The sequence below is a fragment of the Lonchura striata genome, chromosome 6 (assembly GCF_046129695.1).
Source record: "Lonchura striata isolate bLonStr1 chromosome 6, bLonStr1.mat, whole genome shotgun sequence".
Lineage (NCBI taxonomy): Eukaryota > Metazoa > Chordata > Aves > Passeriformes > Estrildidae > Lonchura > Lonchura striata.
In genome coordinates, this window is record NC_134608.1 from 56,305,334 (window position 1) to 56,320,900 (window position 15,567).

The 15,567-nt window shown below is 38.4% G+C and overlaps 1 protein-coding gene across 3 annotated transcripts in view; it reads right to left on the minus strand.

Annotated features, from left to right (window-relative positions):
• Positions 1-208: 208 nt before the first annotated feature.
• Positions 209-15,567, minus strand: part of NELL1 (neural EGFL like 1) — a 284,811-nt gene continuing 269,452 nt past the window's right edge. For all 3 annotated transcript variants that reach the window (XM_021528533.2, XM_021528532.3, XM_021528531.3), the window contains 4 exons: positions 11,120-11,313; positions 6,056-6,232; positions 3,315-3,539; positions 209-2,104 (listed from right to left, as the gene is read on the minus strand). In XM_021528533.2, the coding sequence (XP_021384208.2) occupies positions 2,054-2,104; positions 3,315-3,539; positions 6,056-6,232; positions 11,120-11,313 (647 nt within the window). In that variant the 3' untranslated portion in view covers positions 209-2,053. The remainder of the gene's footprint in view (positions 2,105-3,314; positions 3,540-6,055; positions 6,233-11,119; positions 11,314-15,567) is intronic.

Sequence of the window (15,567 nt, forward strand, 5' to 3'; positions counted from 1 at the left end):
TTTAATCCATTTACAGAGCTTCAGAAATTCAATAGGACAGACTGGAATATATGATTCTGCCTGAGTATAAATGACATATTTCTTACCACTCTGATGCTACACCTCTGGGCAAACACTTTTTCTCCTGTTTTGCAACATCATGAGCTCAAGCTGGAGTGGACATTGATCAATGTTTTAGAATCCTGCAAATAAAACTAAAGGAAAGCAATCTGTATATAGGAGTTTATTTAGATGCCCACAAATTTTTAATCATTCCCCTTCATATCTCAGCCCACTGGGTATCTTATTCAACTGAATTACCATTGGGTTTTACAATGTGATATACAAAATGAGCTGACATTATGATTTACAAACATCCTTTGAGTATCATATAAAACACAACTCTTTCCCTTATTATACAATCATCAGGGCAATGCAAATAGAATCAATACATTATTAGCTGAAAGTGATGGGGCCTTTTAAGAAAGTAAATTTAACTTTACCACACAAAGCTGTTAACTAAAACAAAACCTTGTTAAAAATTGGAATAAAGTTATCTGAATGACTGAAAGTAATTTTATATTCTGTGCCACTGTCCCCCTAAAAACGTAATAGTACTTCATTTAACAACTAATATTTTCACTGTATAGTCACACTTCTTTCTTATTTATCAGTTTCACATTTTCTTCATGAAACTATGAAAAACACAAATGTAGACTTTCCAAACAGTAGCCACTATAGTTATTTCTGCAATCTTTTCCATATATTCAGTGTGTTTAGTTAAATAAACAAAAAGAAAAAAAAAAAAACACTAGACAAATGTGCAAAACAAAACACAACAGCACATTAAAAATGTGACATTTAAGCTGTAGATGCATTGCCACAGAAATATATTCTTGTTCTAATGCCACAAACTTTCTAGCCTCTTGAAAAAATCAGACATCAGCTGAAGAGAATCTAAGCTCCAACCTCCATATAGGGCTAAGAGTCTTGATTTAAATTCCTGTCTAAACTTAGGTCCTCAACAACACAGAAAATTTAAGTATTCTTGAATGTCATAAAATATGAAAAGATAAAATCTGTTTCTGAGGTGTTGGTAGTAGAAGTCACCAAGCATTAAGATCTCCTGTTGCTGGAACAGGCACCCCTGCACTTTGTCACTATGGCAGCAGGAGGATGACATACATCATTATTACTGTAAACACAAAAGAGGAAAAATTCTGAACTCATCAATGATGTTACAAATGCAAGCAAATTCTAACCTACCCAAACTATATAATCTTAAGGGTCTCTGACTGTTTTAGCACTGTATAATCCAGAGGAATTATACTCAACACAATGCTGATAATGACTGATGATTCCTTCTTGAATATGTGTTGAATTGGCAGTGGGACGGGGTTTTAGTTCCATTTCTCACTATAGAAGTCTTGTTGCTGCTCTGCATGTTTGAAGAAGAAAGTGCTTATTCTGCCATTTCATTCAGTTCATGGCATTTAATTTTATAGTTTGAGACAGACTTATTTTGATTACTTTCATTCTGTCCATACCTTTGAATGCTTTAAAATGTTGGACAGCTGTGAAATATAAGTATTATGCAATCTGACTGTACATACATACATATTTTCATAAATACATCTAACAGGGACCTTGGAACCAAGTATGTGATATCATGGGACAAAAATCACAACAGGCTGTCTTATTTGTAAAATCTAGATTCAAAATAAGAGCTGAATTCTATCCATGTTGTCAATACACAAATTAAAACAAAAAATACAGCATTAGTTTACCCATGAAATAATTGAAACATATTTGCAAATTTCTTGACAGGAAAGGTGTGTAATTTACAACACTGAAAACTTGTAGCAACCATTTTTTCCTATGTGCTGTACTGGAAGTCACCCAGACAAGGCTAGCGAGGATGAGCATAGTGACAGCTCCCAAAGGCAACTCCCAAACATCTTCCTCCTTCGGAGACTTTGGTCATTGTCTCTTGTATAAAATCCACTGCACATGGCTTCCTTCAGGTGTTAACTCCAGCAGCTTTCCTCCCTTGGCACAGTCCAGTCTGCCCAGGTCAGTTATTGTTGAGACACTCTAAATCCACCGAGCAGCAGACATTCCCGTTCTGCACGGACAAACAAGCAGAACAGGTCACAGGGAGCAAAGGGCTGGTGGCATGCAGACAGAGGAGCATCCCTGACAAATCTACCACCTAAAAACACCTGCCCCTAGCACCCAGGGTGTGGGCATTGCTCCCAACGGTGGCTCTTTGAGAGGCCAATTTTGCCAAAAGCACTGAATTGGCCTGGACTAACACAGGAGCTTGAAACCTGTATGGTCCCCATACAGCACAGCAATGGCAAAGAGATGACTGGATTTTTCTCTCATGCAAGAAGTTAATGGAGAGAATTTTGATGTGATCCACACAGGGAAGCTTTCTGCTTGTCTGAAATTAGAAGAGAGGTCAGGTTCTTGGTTCAAGGCAGATATGGAGGGGATGAGGGCAACACAAACACCATACAGCTTTGGAATTTAATCCATTGTTAAATATATTTTTCTAAAATACAGTCATTTATAAAGCTATCTTACGTAATAAAAAAGTAAAGCAACTACTAAAAGCCCAAATGGGCTTTTTTTTTACTTTTTTTTTAATCCATCACAAATCTACAGAAAAAAAATCTCAAAAGAATGGCAGAAATAATTTAAAGCCCTGAGGCAATAGCATTCTCTCCTAGAGTGAACAGAAGAACATTTTATATAACCCAAAACAACATTTTCATAATTCTGATATTAGCACAGTGGGGTCATCACTGCACAAAGCAAGGGAAATAGACTGCACTCTTGCATGAGAGCCATTGGATTAAATACATCTTGATGAGATCAGGGAACAGAAACTGTGACATTCCCTTCCCATCACTACTGTGGGAGTTCCTTTATCTCAGAGCTGCAAAGCCTTTTAACTTGTGTACTTGCTGATGAAACTTTTATGGTAGTGTTTTCAGTTCAGCTTACCAGCTCTGTAATACACATTTTCATGAACTTCCACACTAGGTAATTGTTGAAATGTTACTCTTGACTCATACTGAGAATGCCTGAAGGGCACTTCAAGGGAATGTCCGAAAGTTGTGCTAGGATAGTAACGTATCTGTGCTCAACAGTTTCAACAAGGAGAACTTTTTTTGTTTATACTCTGCCAGACAGAAAACACATGGCTTTTCTGTTGGTTCTCAGGTCTCACTTACTTCCCCAAGATCTTAATGTGAGCCTTCAGGGCAAGAAAAGGACCCCAATTTTATCAGGTACATTCCATGACCACTCCACCTGGCTCATCGTACCTTGCATTTGCAGGTTGTACAAGGAGATCCCACCATTGTCCATACAGCACCACTAAGCCTTGTGATTCCAAAGCCATCTGGACAGGTTTTCCTGATGTCATAGGTGATGTTGTCAGCCAGGCAGGGGTCACTGACACAGTGAGGGCAGCACTCTCCTTCTGAGATGGCTGTGTACTCGCAGGTCAGGGTTGGGCACTGAAGAGGCCAACAATCCACCTCTCCTTCCTATAAATATTGAAGCAAGTGTCACTGTACTTGCCATTTATGAGCCAACAAGAAACTTTTTACCCTATTGAATGAGAAAGCATTGTTTTGCCAAAATTGCAGTAAACAGAAAGGTTCAGACCTCAGTTTGGTTGATCTCACAAAAACATGTTTGAATACTGAGCTGAAGTTTTCTAAACGTAGCAGATTAACATTTGGTTGATTCCTGACTAAACAACAACACTCATCATTGTAGCAGGAGAACTTGACTTCTTTTGGGTTTTTGAAGGCAGGGTTAAATACTGGGTACTAATATTTTCTACAAAGTATAATTTTTGTTGTGATTGCCTTGCAGACTCGTGCAATCTTTCTACTCCTGGTCACATAAACATCTCTGCAGGATCACAGCAAGTGTTTAAACAGAAAATTAACACTGCAGATAGATATAGGTTAGTAAAATGGAGAAGCACTGAATATCGATCTAAGCAGCAACTGCCAATATCAATTTTATTGTCAGCTCCTAAAGGAATCATTAGAGCAATACCATTTGTGTTCCACTGACTAATTTCATTACATCATTTATTTATTTTTAATTTTCTTATTATTTTTATTTTAAAAATACTTTGAACAGTTTAGTAGATAGAGACATAGAGAAGACAAAAACATCAGGTCACTTCTGCACAGTATTTCTCTGTGTGTCTAAATTTAACTTGGAAAGGTCTTCAATAGCTTCTCTGTACTGCTCTGTAAACAGTTCAGGTGCTGAGAACATCACACACTGCACAGAACCTTACATACAACACTGATTTAGGGCATCACTGTCTTACAGCTTTGGATGTTATCCCAATCATAAAATTAGGCAAGAAACTGCAAGCCACAACCTCAATACTTACTCCGTGCATTATGGATAATTACCTCATGACAGTAAGTTAGCTTTGAATGTAATTTCCTTCCTGATTCTCAGACACCTCTTGATTAGTAATATATATATAAAGACTGTATTATACAGACAGCTATAAATGGAAAACTGATAATTTTAATTAATTTAATCGATGCACTAATTAGCATATCTATGGAAAATCTAAAGCTTTCATAGAATAATCTATAGTGTCTAATGAGAAAATAAGTGATTGTTATTCTGTATGTTTTTCTAGTAATTTCAGACTTCTTTTTTTTTCTAATTTATACAGTGGCACTGGCACTCCATGTTTCCAGATTTGCAGAATTCAAATAAATAAATAAATAAATAAATAAATAAATAAATAAATAAATAATTCCTTTTGACAAGACAGGCCTGCCAGATATCATTAAAAACTGAAACTTCTCACACCAACTCCATCAGATGCGTAAAAGGTTTGAAAAAGTCATTAAATATCAGACAACCTTATAAAAGTTCTCAAAAGTAGACTAATGCTAAAATTTATGTAGTATCAAGGTTTCCAAGCTTTTGTCAAGCTTTCAATTTTTCTCATTAGCCCTGCTTATTCAGCAGTCAGATGAAAACTGATGGTGGAGCTTTCAGTTCTCTGGGGCTCTCTCAGTGCTTTATCATCACCCCCTGCCTGAAAAGCAGGTTGCTGGAGCTCACCCTCGGTCAGGGGTGGCTCCGTGTGGTGGAAAAGTCTCTCCTCCAACCCGTGCTTCCAAAGAAAGGCTCAGCAGTCTCTGTTGTCTGGTCTCAAGGCAGTTTATTGCAAGTTATCTAAAAGATTTTCTTCTGGGGCTGCTGTGGTTTGCTCACAGCTCAGGCAGAGGCACACACACACTCTGACATCCTCTCTGACTCCCGACTGCTTCTTCTCTCCCACCCAGGGCTGCTGCTGTCTTTTATATGGTACATTACGTGTTACATGGTTACAGTTTTTCCCCAATGCCTATTACCTATATTAAATGGTGCTTTTCTATCTTTTATATGGTACATTATGTGTTACATGGTTACAGTTTTCCCCAATGCCTATTACCTATATTAAATGGTGCTTTTCTATCTTTTATATGGTACATTACGTGTTACGTGTTCACAGTTTTTCCCCAATGCCTATTATCTATATTAAATGGTGCCTTTCTGCTCTAAACCAATCTGTGAGTGCCAACATCACCAAGAACATGGAGGTAAGGAAGGAGAAAGAGGGAGGACAGGGCAGGCCCAAATCCTTCCATCTTAAAACTTCTGACCCCCATGCACAAGACCTAAAACCCCCCTGTACAGGACTTAAAACCCCCCTGTACAATACTCAAAAATTCTTCCCTCTACTTTGTGACTACTTCTACTATAACATCTAAATTTTTATGACTTCTTGTTCTTCCTGCAAGGTTGGTAAAACATTCCATGGCTCAAACCCAAAATCACAGCTGTTTCCAGCTGCCTGCCAGGGTCTCAAATGCTTCTGACCTGGGCCCAGAACATCCAAAAATGTCTGAGGGACATTCTGAGTTCTGACAGCGGGTGAAGAAAGAGCCCTGAGCCTGCCTGCGGGTCCGTTTTGCTAAAAGCCATAATCCTGATTGCTGTTACTGCTATGCAAAGTGCTTTCTCATACCAGGCAGCGGCAGTGCTGGCAGCTGTAGGTCCAGTTGTCCCCGCTGCGGTAGAGCCTGTGCCCCGTCTGGTCCAGGCACTGGCTGGTGACGCGGGTGTCGCACTCGGGGCAGCAGAAGAGGTCGGCGCTGGGGCTCCTGCAGTCACAGGCTGTCCTCCGGCAGAAAATCCTCCCGTCCTGCGGGCACACATTGCCCTGGCATCAACCACAAACTGCCCGACAGAACCCAGCTAAGGGCACGGGGGCGCGCAGCAAAGGGCACGTCTTTGGCTTATCAGGAAGTATGAATTTTTACTGTATTCCGTGCCAATAAGGGGTGGATCTTACTTGTCATAATACAACAAATACCAGAACTATCCCACTTCTGTGGATCCAATTCTGTCTGAATTTGACAACACTGTTTTCCTGTCTCCAGCCAACTGAATTTAAAAGCAGTCAGCATCTCAGTGAAATACAGTGAAGCAATTTCGCATCTCATTGGTTACATCAAAAACTCTTCAAGCAGTTGCCACTCTAATACATATAATATTTATTTAGCACTATTTTGACTGAATGTACCACTGTGAGGAAAATAAGTTGAATAAAGGTGATCCCTTTAACTTAATCAGGGCAAAATATAGCACAATCACAGTAGCACTTAATTGCTCTTTATTCTGACCTCTGTATCTGTCCAACATCTGTACCTACATTACACTAGCTTAAAGATAAAAGAACTTATCATTCATTATAATTCAGTGCATGTATTACAAAGGGCCTGGATAAAGCTATATTCTGCTTTGACTCACGACTATACAATTCCTAAAGCAACTCCATTCATTTCATTGCAGCTTTTCCTATCCTCATGGGAACTTTTTTCTATTATCTGATGCAAGGCAGAAAATTTTATTGCCACCAAATACACGAACACCTTTCAATGCAATGGAATTTACTTCCTCTGATCCTTGAAAAAAAACTTACTTCTAATAAGAGTGAGTGCAGCCCAGGATGTCTTTTGCACAGGCAGACAAAACAGCCATAAGCACAGGAAAGGATCACAGAATGGTTTGAGTTGGAAGCAACACTAAACCTCCCCTGCCATGGGCAGAGACACCTTCCACTAGACCAGGTTGCTCACGTTGTACCATGAGGGCTGACTGCTTTTGATCTGCTGTAGAGGAACCAGGGTTTGCTTCCTGTTTTAAATCAAAGCCAGTCTTGTCCACAATGCAACATGTACAAAATCAGGGAATCACAATGCCATGCCAGTTCAGCATCACTGCTGCATTTCATCATAGTTTTGAACGGATTAGAATATTCCTTGCTATTGTAAAAATAATTGTCATTATTTCTTATGCCTAACAAGCAAAGCTGAAGACAACACAAAATTATGAGAAAGTAGAAAACATGCTAGGTTAACAAGGGTCTGAACAGATTTTATATATGCAACTGCAGGGCATATATTACTCTACAAGCTTTGTTCAGCATTGTATCAAACTAAGATAAGCATTCTGTACTAGTGGCTAGATTGCCACTTTAGCTGTGGGAGGAGGGATAAACAATATTTATCTCCTTACTCAGCAGCCTGAGTAAATCACAAGGAAGAATGGCAGTAGCCCATTTCCTCAGCCATGTGTTTGGCCAGGTCCAGTTGCACATCAAAAGCCAACTTAGCCCAGCAGCTCTGTCAGAATGACCTGCACCAGGCATGTAGGGCTGTGACAGGAATCCAGGCAGTCTCTCTCCTCTTCTCTGCTGATTAATAATTACTAACTACAGCACATCTGCTTAAATAAGCTTTCAAGATCAGTTTTCAAAATTCCTCTTTTGGCTGGTGACACTGCTGATAATTCTGTGTTTCCCTGAGCATGTTCTACGTTGCCTTTACTCTCCATATTTCAGAACATTGAAAAACCCTGATGATTTTGCCAGAGAACATTTGGTAATCATAATATGCTGCTACTATTTTTAGTCTCTAAGCACCTGTGTTTTGTGCACAGCCTCATTAGCTCTGTACATTTCAAAAACATTTTTATCCCTATACTGCAGGGGCACAAAGCCTCATAAGCTACACTGTCTCATGTGCACCTTTGCAGTAGCCCTGAGAAATACATAGAAAATTGAGAAATATATATAGAAAACCTTATTTTCTTTAGGTGAGGAATAACATACAGCATCTTATTACTACCTCTTCCTTCCCACCTTACTGAATCAGTTCTACATTCTTCAAAAACATCAGATGTATGCTCATAAAATTGTTCTTATCAAAGGGAAAACTGACACAGAAGAGAACAGCTGATGCCTATACAAGACATGTCAACTGTTCTAAAGGAACAATATTAATTTACAGTTCTGAGAATTTATGATTTTGTAAACTTTATGTACTTTTAGATGAACAAGAATGGTTTGAAGACACTGGGTCCAGCGAAACACTGAAATAGCCTGTGCTTCAATAATGACACTTTGCTTCATTATATAAATGAAGCAATATAATTTCTTTTATTCCATAGTATTCTTCACAAATAGCTTTGCAGTTCATTAAGTAAGGTTAATGTATTTAATTTCCTTTGTACCAGATTGTAAGTTAAAATATTTTAAAGATGGTAACTATGTGTTTATATATCCACCTGTCCTTTGCCAGAGTAACTGTAGCAAAACAAAAGCCAGTTTTATTTCAAAACTGAAATGCTGATTTGCCTCCTGGATAAAACAAGTAAGATGGATCACTGCAAAGTGTGAGTAAGTAGTATAAAGAATGGCTCAGTTACATTCTGCTCTTTTCCTCACTTCAAACTGAGCAGGCTGCAAAAGATCAAGCAAGGGCAATTTTCCATGCAACTGCATGAAAGGAAGAGGTTTGAATAGTCTGGTGTAATGAAAGCCATCAGGATGTATAAAAATGTATTTCATTAAACACTGAGTGAAGACTTTGTCTGTGATGTGATATATAAGGAGCTCTTCCTGTCCTTAATCTGCAGATAAGAATTTGCTCTTGAAACAGGCAGCTACTGGAATGAAATTAAATGCAAATGTTAATTCACAGAGGGAAAAAATGAATTGAGGAAGACACATAGTAAGAGTCATAACAACAGTGTCAGGCTCAGTTTAAACTATGCACTAGTTAATAATTTCTGTATTTTCATATACTAGTAAGAACATTCAATATAAGATTTACATGCAATGAGGAATGGAAAATAACACAAATTGCAAGCAACCTAAAACGTGAATACTAATAGTTATAATTCTGCAAAGGCAGATCAGATGTCTTCACATATATTAAACTGCTTAGTCTACCAACTGGAAATCCTTTCATAAGCTTGCCAGCTCCCCAAGATTACCATAAAATCTTGATATATATTGAGCAAAGTTGTACACTTCAGTTTCTGAAAGGAGGAGTTTTAGGGAGCTTGAGGCTACTTGAAATAAAAAATATAGCAACTCACAAGAACACATTCCCTACTGAGCCCAAACCAGCAGTGTACTTTTTAGATTGTATTCACTCTGAAATCTTAATCTTCCCTTCTGCTACACCACTGCAAAACAGAAAGTTGAGGCAAAACACCTCCTTCCCTTTGCTCCCCTCTGCTTCTCCAGCTCCCAAGCATTGAGGTATAGAGACTGATGGGCCAATTTCCACTCCATCTTCAGCTTCTCACAGAGGCCAAAAACTAATTTTACCTGAACTCATGTATGGGCTCCACTGTGCCTTTGAACAGCTTTTACCCATACTATGAACAAATCAAGTCAAAGTGAACATAAAACACCAACCAATTCTCAGATTAGAGTGTTTCTAAAATTCTTCTGATTTCAAAGAGAGCATTCCTCTGTTAACTAGCGAAAATCAAGAAAGCAGAGCCAAATATTCTTCTAACTTGGTTACCATATGAAGAAAAAATGTTAAAAAAGGGTAATGTCCAGGGGAAAAAAAAAAACCCCACACCAACAACAAAAAACTTCCACCCTGATCTAAATGTTAGCTCTTTAAGGTAGCTCCACTGGTACCAGACCTGGCTTATCCGAACAAGCAGAGAGAGCTGCACTGTGCAGGGAGACCTGCCAGCACAGCCAAAGAAACAGCTGGCCTTCACCCTTCTTCACTTTCAGGAAATGAAGTGCCTGCTGCTGGGTCTTCTGACCTTTGACTCACACTTCCACTTTTCTTCTCACCCAGTTAATTCAAGTCTATTCCAGACAAAGGGAAACACAGCCAACCCGAAGCGGGCTGACCACAGTGCTGAGAGGTGCATATTCACAAGAAAGAGAAACTAAAATCACTTTTCAGCATTTCCAGTAAGCATGCTGGAACCTATGCATTGTGTTAAAGGGTAACGCAAGGCTCTCTTTAAGGCACACTCTGAAATGCTCTGGCCCACAGGGTGACGTGGTAAATGCTCAGCAAGGCTAGCCATTATTCAGTTAAGTGCATGGTTGCGCAAATCAAGAAAATAAATGCCTTCCCAGAAGAATTTCCCCACCCCGGTGAGACAGAGTAAAAATTTAACAGGGTAGAAATCCATTTAGATTTAGGTAAAATGTGCCACTTTGAGCTTGCTAAATATGTTGTTTAGTCTAGTGACTGCAACCCTAGCAGAACTACCCCGGCTAAGGAGAAAAAAATGCAAATTTCCACACTAAAAAATAAGAAATAAAAAAAACTCCTTAGACCTTAAAACAGACAGGGCAGAATAACCCAAGAGTTCTTTCTATACTTTCTAACAAAAACTAAGTATAAGTGTAACTAGCTGTAAGTATAATGTGAAATCAGCAAAATAAATATGCATTAACTTATTGTGAAATTCTATGCATATAGAAATTAGTAAAAGTAATAAAAAAGGATCAGGAATTCTCAGAGGTACACATGTCCTTTGAAGAGCAATGAGTCCCCACATGTGAATAAACATACCCATTCCCTACACATCTTTATTAAAATTGTGGGGTTTGATTTTTATCCTCGTTTCACCAGCTTCAGTGTCCACAGCATGGCTTACTTTTGGCTTGGGCTTAGGCTAATATTGCTGCCAGCCACAGCAGCACTGCAATGTTGGCTTTCTGACAGGAATGAAAGGATCCTGGAGCCCAGGATCTCACCTTGCAGGAGCAAACGGAGCATCTGTCCTCTCGCAGGGTCCACACCTGCCCGTTCCTCTTGAAGCCTCCTTCGTGGGGACAGTCTCCAGTGCACGATGGCCCAGATGGACACAGGCAGTCAAACCCCCCTGGCAGGTTCACACAGGCTGAGTCGTTCCAACACGTGTGGATCTTTAAGGCACACTCATCAATATCTGCAAAACAGCAGATTTATAAAAGCTTTGGGCATGTTTTTCATGGGGTAAGCTTTATTTCTGAATTAAGTAATCATGGCTTATTCTGCCTTCTTGGTAGATGAGGGTGCATTCCTTTTTATATCTTCCATATTTACTTGGTAGACTTATAGCACTGATGGTTTTTAGGTTATTCTTCAGCATTTAGTTTGATTCCACAAAGAATTCTTAAATCATCTCTATCGGGCTGAATTGTAAATGCTGAGTCTGGACCCATATATCAGTGACAAAACTTTGAACTTTCAGATAAAGGTGCATACTCATTTCCCAGTGACTGGAAACTAGCAAGCAGAGTGACTTTCTGTTAACTAGACCACTCTCTGTTCTGGGTTTTACATCAAAATAGAAGTGCATTATTCTTTATAATTTCCTAGCACAAGCAACATTCCCCACACTAAAAGCAGTCAGTTGCATCCTTTTCCCATTGCTGGGAGGTGTAAGTGACTTGGAAAGAAAAAAAGAAAAGAAAAAAACCTCAGAGGCACCTTACAGACAAAAAAAAAAAGTCTTAAAGATATGCAGTATGAGTTAGCAATGACACAAAGACTAGGTGACAAGAGAAAATCATTATACACCAGAGAAAAGTGAATTACAGTATCCCAATAAATTTGCTCTTGGGGGGTAAAATATAATTATCCAATATGAATTTTTTTAGGGAGTTCATGCAGTGTTCTTTTTCTTGCAATGAAAGCCATTAGATTTTTTAAAGCACATTGTTGAAAATTGGTGTTTCTTTCAGACAATATTTTTGGACTTTTCTTAAACAATATATTGACAAATTGTCCAGATGAAATACCAGTAAACTGGTGGGTCTTTTGTTTCAACATGAACAATGAAAACTGTAATCAACAGTGGAAGGAAGGGTGCAAAATAAAATCCTTTAGAAGTGTGTGATGGTTTCTGTCATGATAGCTCCAGAATAGCATTAGATAAATTCAGAAATCACAGGGAAGAACCACCATACTTATAATTTGAAATTACCTTATTGCTAGGGTGAAATTTTAACTGTTCAGTATTACCCCACAGTACTTCTAACTTCTGTCTACAAAGTCAAAAGGACTTACAAAGAAAAGTTACCTAAAGTCTAATTTAGGTAGGATGTGATGTCCTGTGGCCTTACTTTTAGGACAAGTGCCACAGGTTCATGATTCATCACCTCAAAATGTCCTATCTTAAAAAGACTAAGAATTCTCTCATTCTGCTGAAGGAAACTCTTTACAACAATCATATCACTAAATTCAGTCTGGTCTGGGTAGTACAATTCCTAATTTCAATTCACAAAGACTGCAGGAACAAGTGGCAATGTGGTCATGCCCTTGGGTTTGATTAAATGTGAAAATCAGTCTGCACAACCGAGTCACAGCTTTGGGCTGCCAGGAAATGACTGTTCCTCATTGTGCTTACAGATCCCAAGGGAAGCTGGAGGCAATTTCACTGCCTTCACTGGCCTTCATTCCTGGGCTCACCTGTGGGCCAGTCCTTTGCAAGAAAGGTTCCCAGTGGCCTGACAGCATGATTCATTTGCTCATCACTCAGACTTGCCTAAAAATGGTACATTTTGCTGTCCTGGAAGTCTTAATTGCCAAAAAAGAACATCGCTGCTCTAGTGCACAACTTAGCCATAACTGAGTACTTGAAATATTCATTACCGGTGGTGAAAAAGATGCAGCACTAAGAGAAATTAAAACTTGCAGTTCATTAATAAGTTTAACAAGTGCCAGAGTACTGCAGGAAGTAAAAAGCATGAAGACTGACATAAAGAGAACTAATGAATGAACTGGTATCAAATTAATTACATCCAAACAACTACTGTAAAACTTAAAATACTCTCAAAGATATCCCGTTTTCCTTTCAATTGACTTTGACTTGTTATTTTTTTGTTGAAAACAAAAGTATAAATGAAGTATTCACTTTGCCTTTAGTGGTTTCAACAAGCACCATCAATATCGTCTTCCCTACCACATTAAGAGCTCCTTGACTATAATCTGTATAGGAAGCAGTAGAATAACAGTGCAGATTAGAAGAGTAGCTTTCACAGATCAAAACTAAAAGGATTTCACAGATGAATATAAAGCCATATTGCCTACAGAGTTGCATTTAATTGCTTTACTTACGACACTGAAATCTAATTCTGTTTCCATGTAATTTAACAGATTTATGGAAAGCCAGATGTTAGCAATTATAGAAACCAACATTATTCATGTTCTCAGTAGTAAAGACCTGTTCACACAAAGCTAACTTCATCTCTTAGTGTGTGTGCAGAAGGGAAGAACCCCCTATTTATGTACCTCTGCTGCTGTTCTCCATGCAGCACACATAAAAAGGACGGCCCCATTAAGAGCAGCCCAAACAGGTAAATGGGTGATTCTTGATGAAGAATCAAGAAAAGCATGAACATAAATTCCTAATTGCTATGCACTTTTTGGTATGGCATTTATTATTTAAAAGTTTTAGTCATTAATCAGATATAAAAGGTTTGGACACTGCACTCATTTTGGGTGGAACTTTTCACAGAACTCACTTTTTGACAATATCCCTTTGGCAGTTTTTTTTGTTGTCGTTGATTGCATTTTCTAAAGTCAGAACAAATGAACAATGTTCCTAGTAACTTGAGGGAAAAAAATTACAAGCATAACATATTTTTGTACCTGTTACTCCTTCAGCCTTAAACCAGATTGAGGGCATGGGGAAGGAAGAAGACCCCAGCCAAATGCTCCCACATTGTTAGCTCTCAGTTGGGTGCAGAAAGTATTTTATTTTAATGAAGATCAAGCAGCCATATCAGAGTGAGATCAGCATGTAGATGGCCATGCAAAGCATGACAGAAAGTACTTGTATTTAGTGTGAAATTTCTCTTTAACAACTGGAATCAATGTGTCAACTTAGGCATTGAAAAGTTAGTCTAGTTGTTGTCCAAAACAATAATTTAGTGAATGTGAAAACTATGACAAGACTTTTGTATTTAGCTTATTTTTTGTAGTATTCAAATCCTTTCTTAGCTGAAATCTTCCACAGCCCATCAGGTTTCATTTGCTTTCCCACAACTGTTGCCAGATGCAGGCCCAAAACTGGAACATTTAAAGACGGGCAAGGCAAAACTGCACGCAAATCTCATTTCCAATTATACCAACACAAAGTAGGAAGGAGATAAAATATTAATTTATAGATGAAGCAACTGTGAAGAACACTGGAAATAGCAAGAAAACTCCTTATTCTTTCCCTATATATAAAGGACAAGAACAAAATATCTGTCATTATGTTTGGAGGGATTAATTCTTTCATGCATCCTGTCAACCTATGGAAATAATTTCTGATTTTTACACTTGAAATAATATGATTTTTTGATTTTATTCATTACACTGAGATTCTCTGTGGCAAAAACTACTAATTAACCCAAATAAAAGTGGCAGAGCTTTCCTTCCCCTCTCCAGACAGTTCCTTTTCAAGCAGAAGTGAGGATATAATGGAAACACCCACATTGAACAGAAATTTGCTTGTACTGCAAAGATTTACACAATTTTCTATCAAGAACACAGCAGCAGTAAAGGGATTGCTGCCAAGATCCTCACACAACTGACCAAGATCCTCCCTCTCCAAACTCTCCTGTCAGTGCTTCTATAAACAAATGCACAGCCACAAGTACCTGCCCATATGCATTTTAGCAATCAGTCACATTTTGTGGATGAAAAAAGAAAGAAAACAAAACCACTCGAGGTGCTCATTTCCAGTGCACTCTGAAAGTACATGGATAGCTCAGTAATGTGGGCAGACAAGAAAACAGAATCCAAATGGAAGCAAATAATCCCCTGAGATGCAATTTCCTTTTCCATCCTTTTTGGCTGTAATGAGAACTAATTTGCCTCAGATATTATGAGAGGTCCCACAGCCACTGCATTTGAATCAGGTAGAAGACAAGCATGACTGTACATATCAACACAAGTTCATTAACTTGGTTTCACTGAAATTTTAAATCAATCCCTAGCTACTTCATTTTTTAGCTTTCAAGGCTATCCAGGTTTTAATTCTAAGACTATTCCATAGCACCTTAATAAATGTGTGCAAGCAAGGCATTCAGTGTGGTGCTCTGCATCATCATGATAAGCTATTGCAGAAGAAAGAACCCTACTAATGTGCTAATTTTAACTGCTATGGTACATTAAACCATTATAGTATATTGTTAATGTGAAAAATGTAAGCTGGGCTCCCAAACCACTG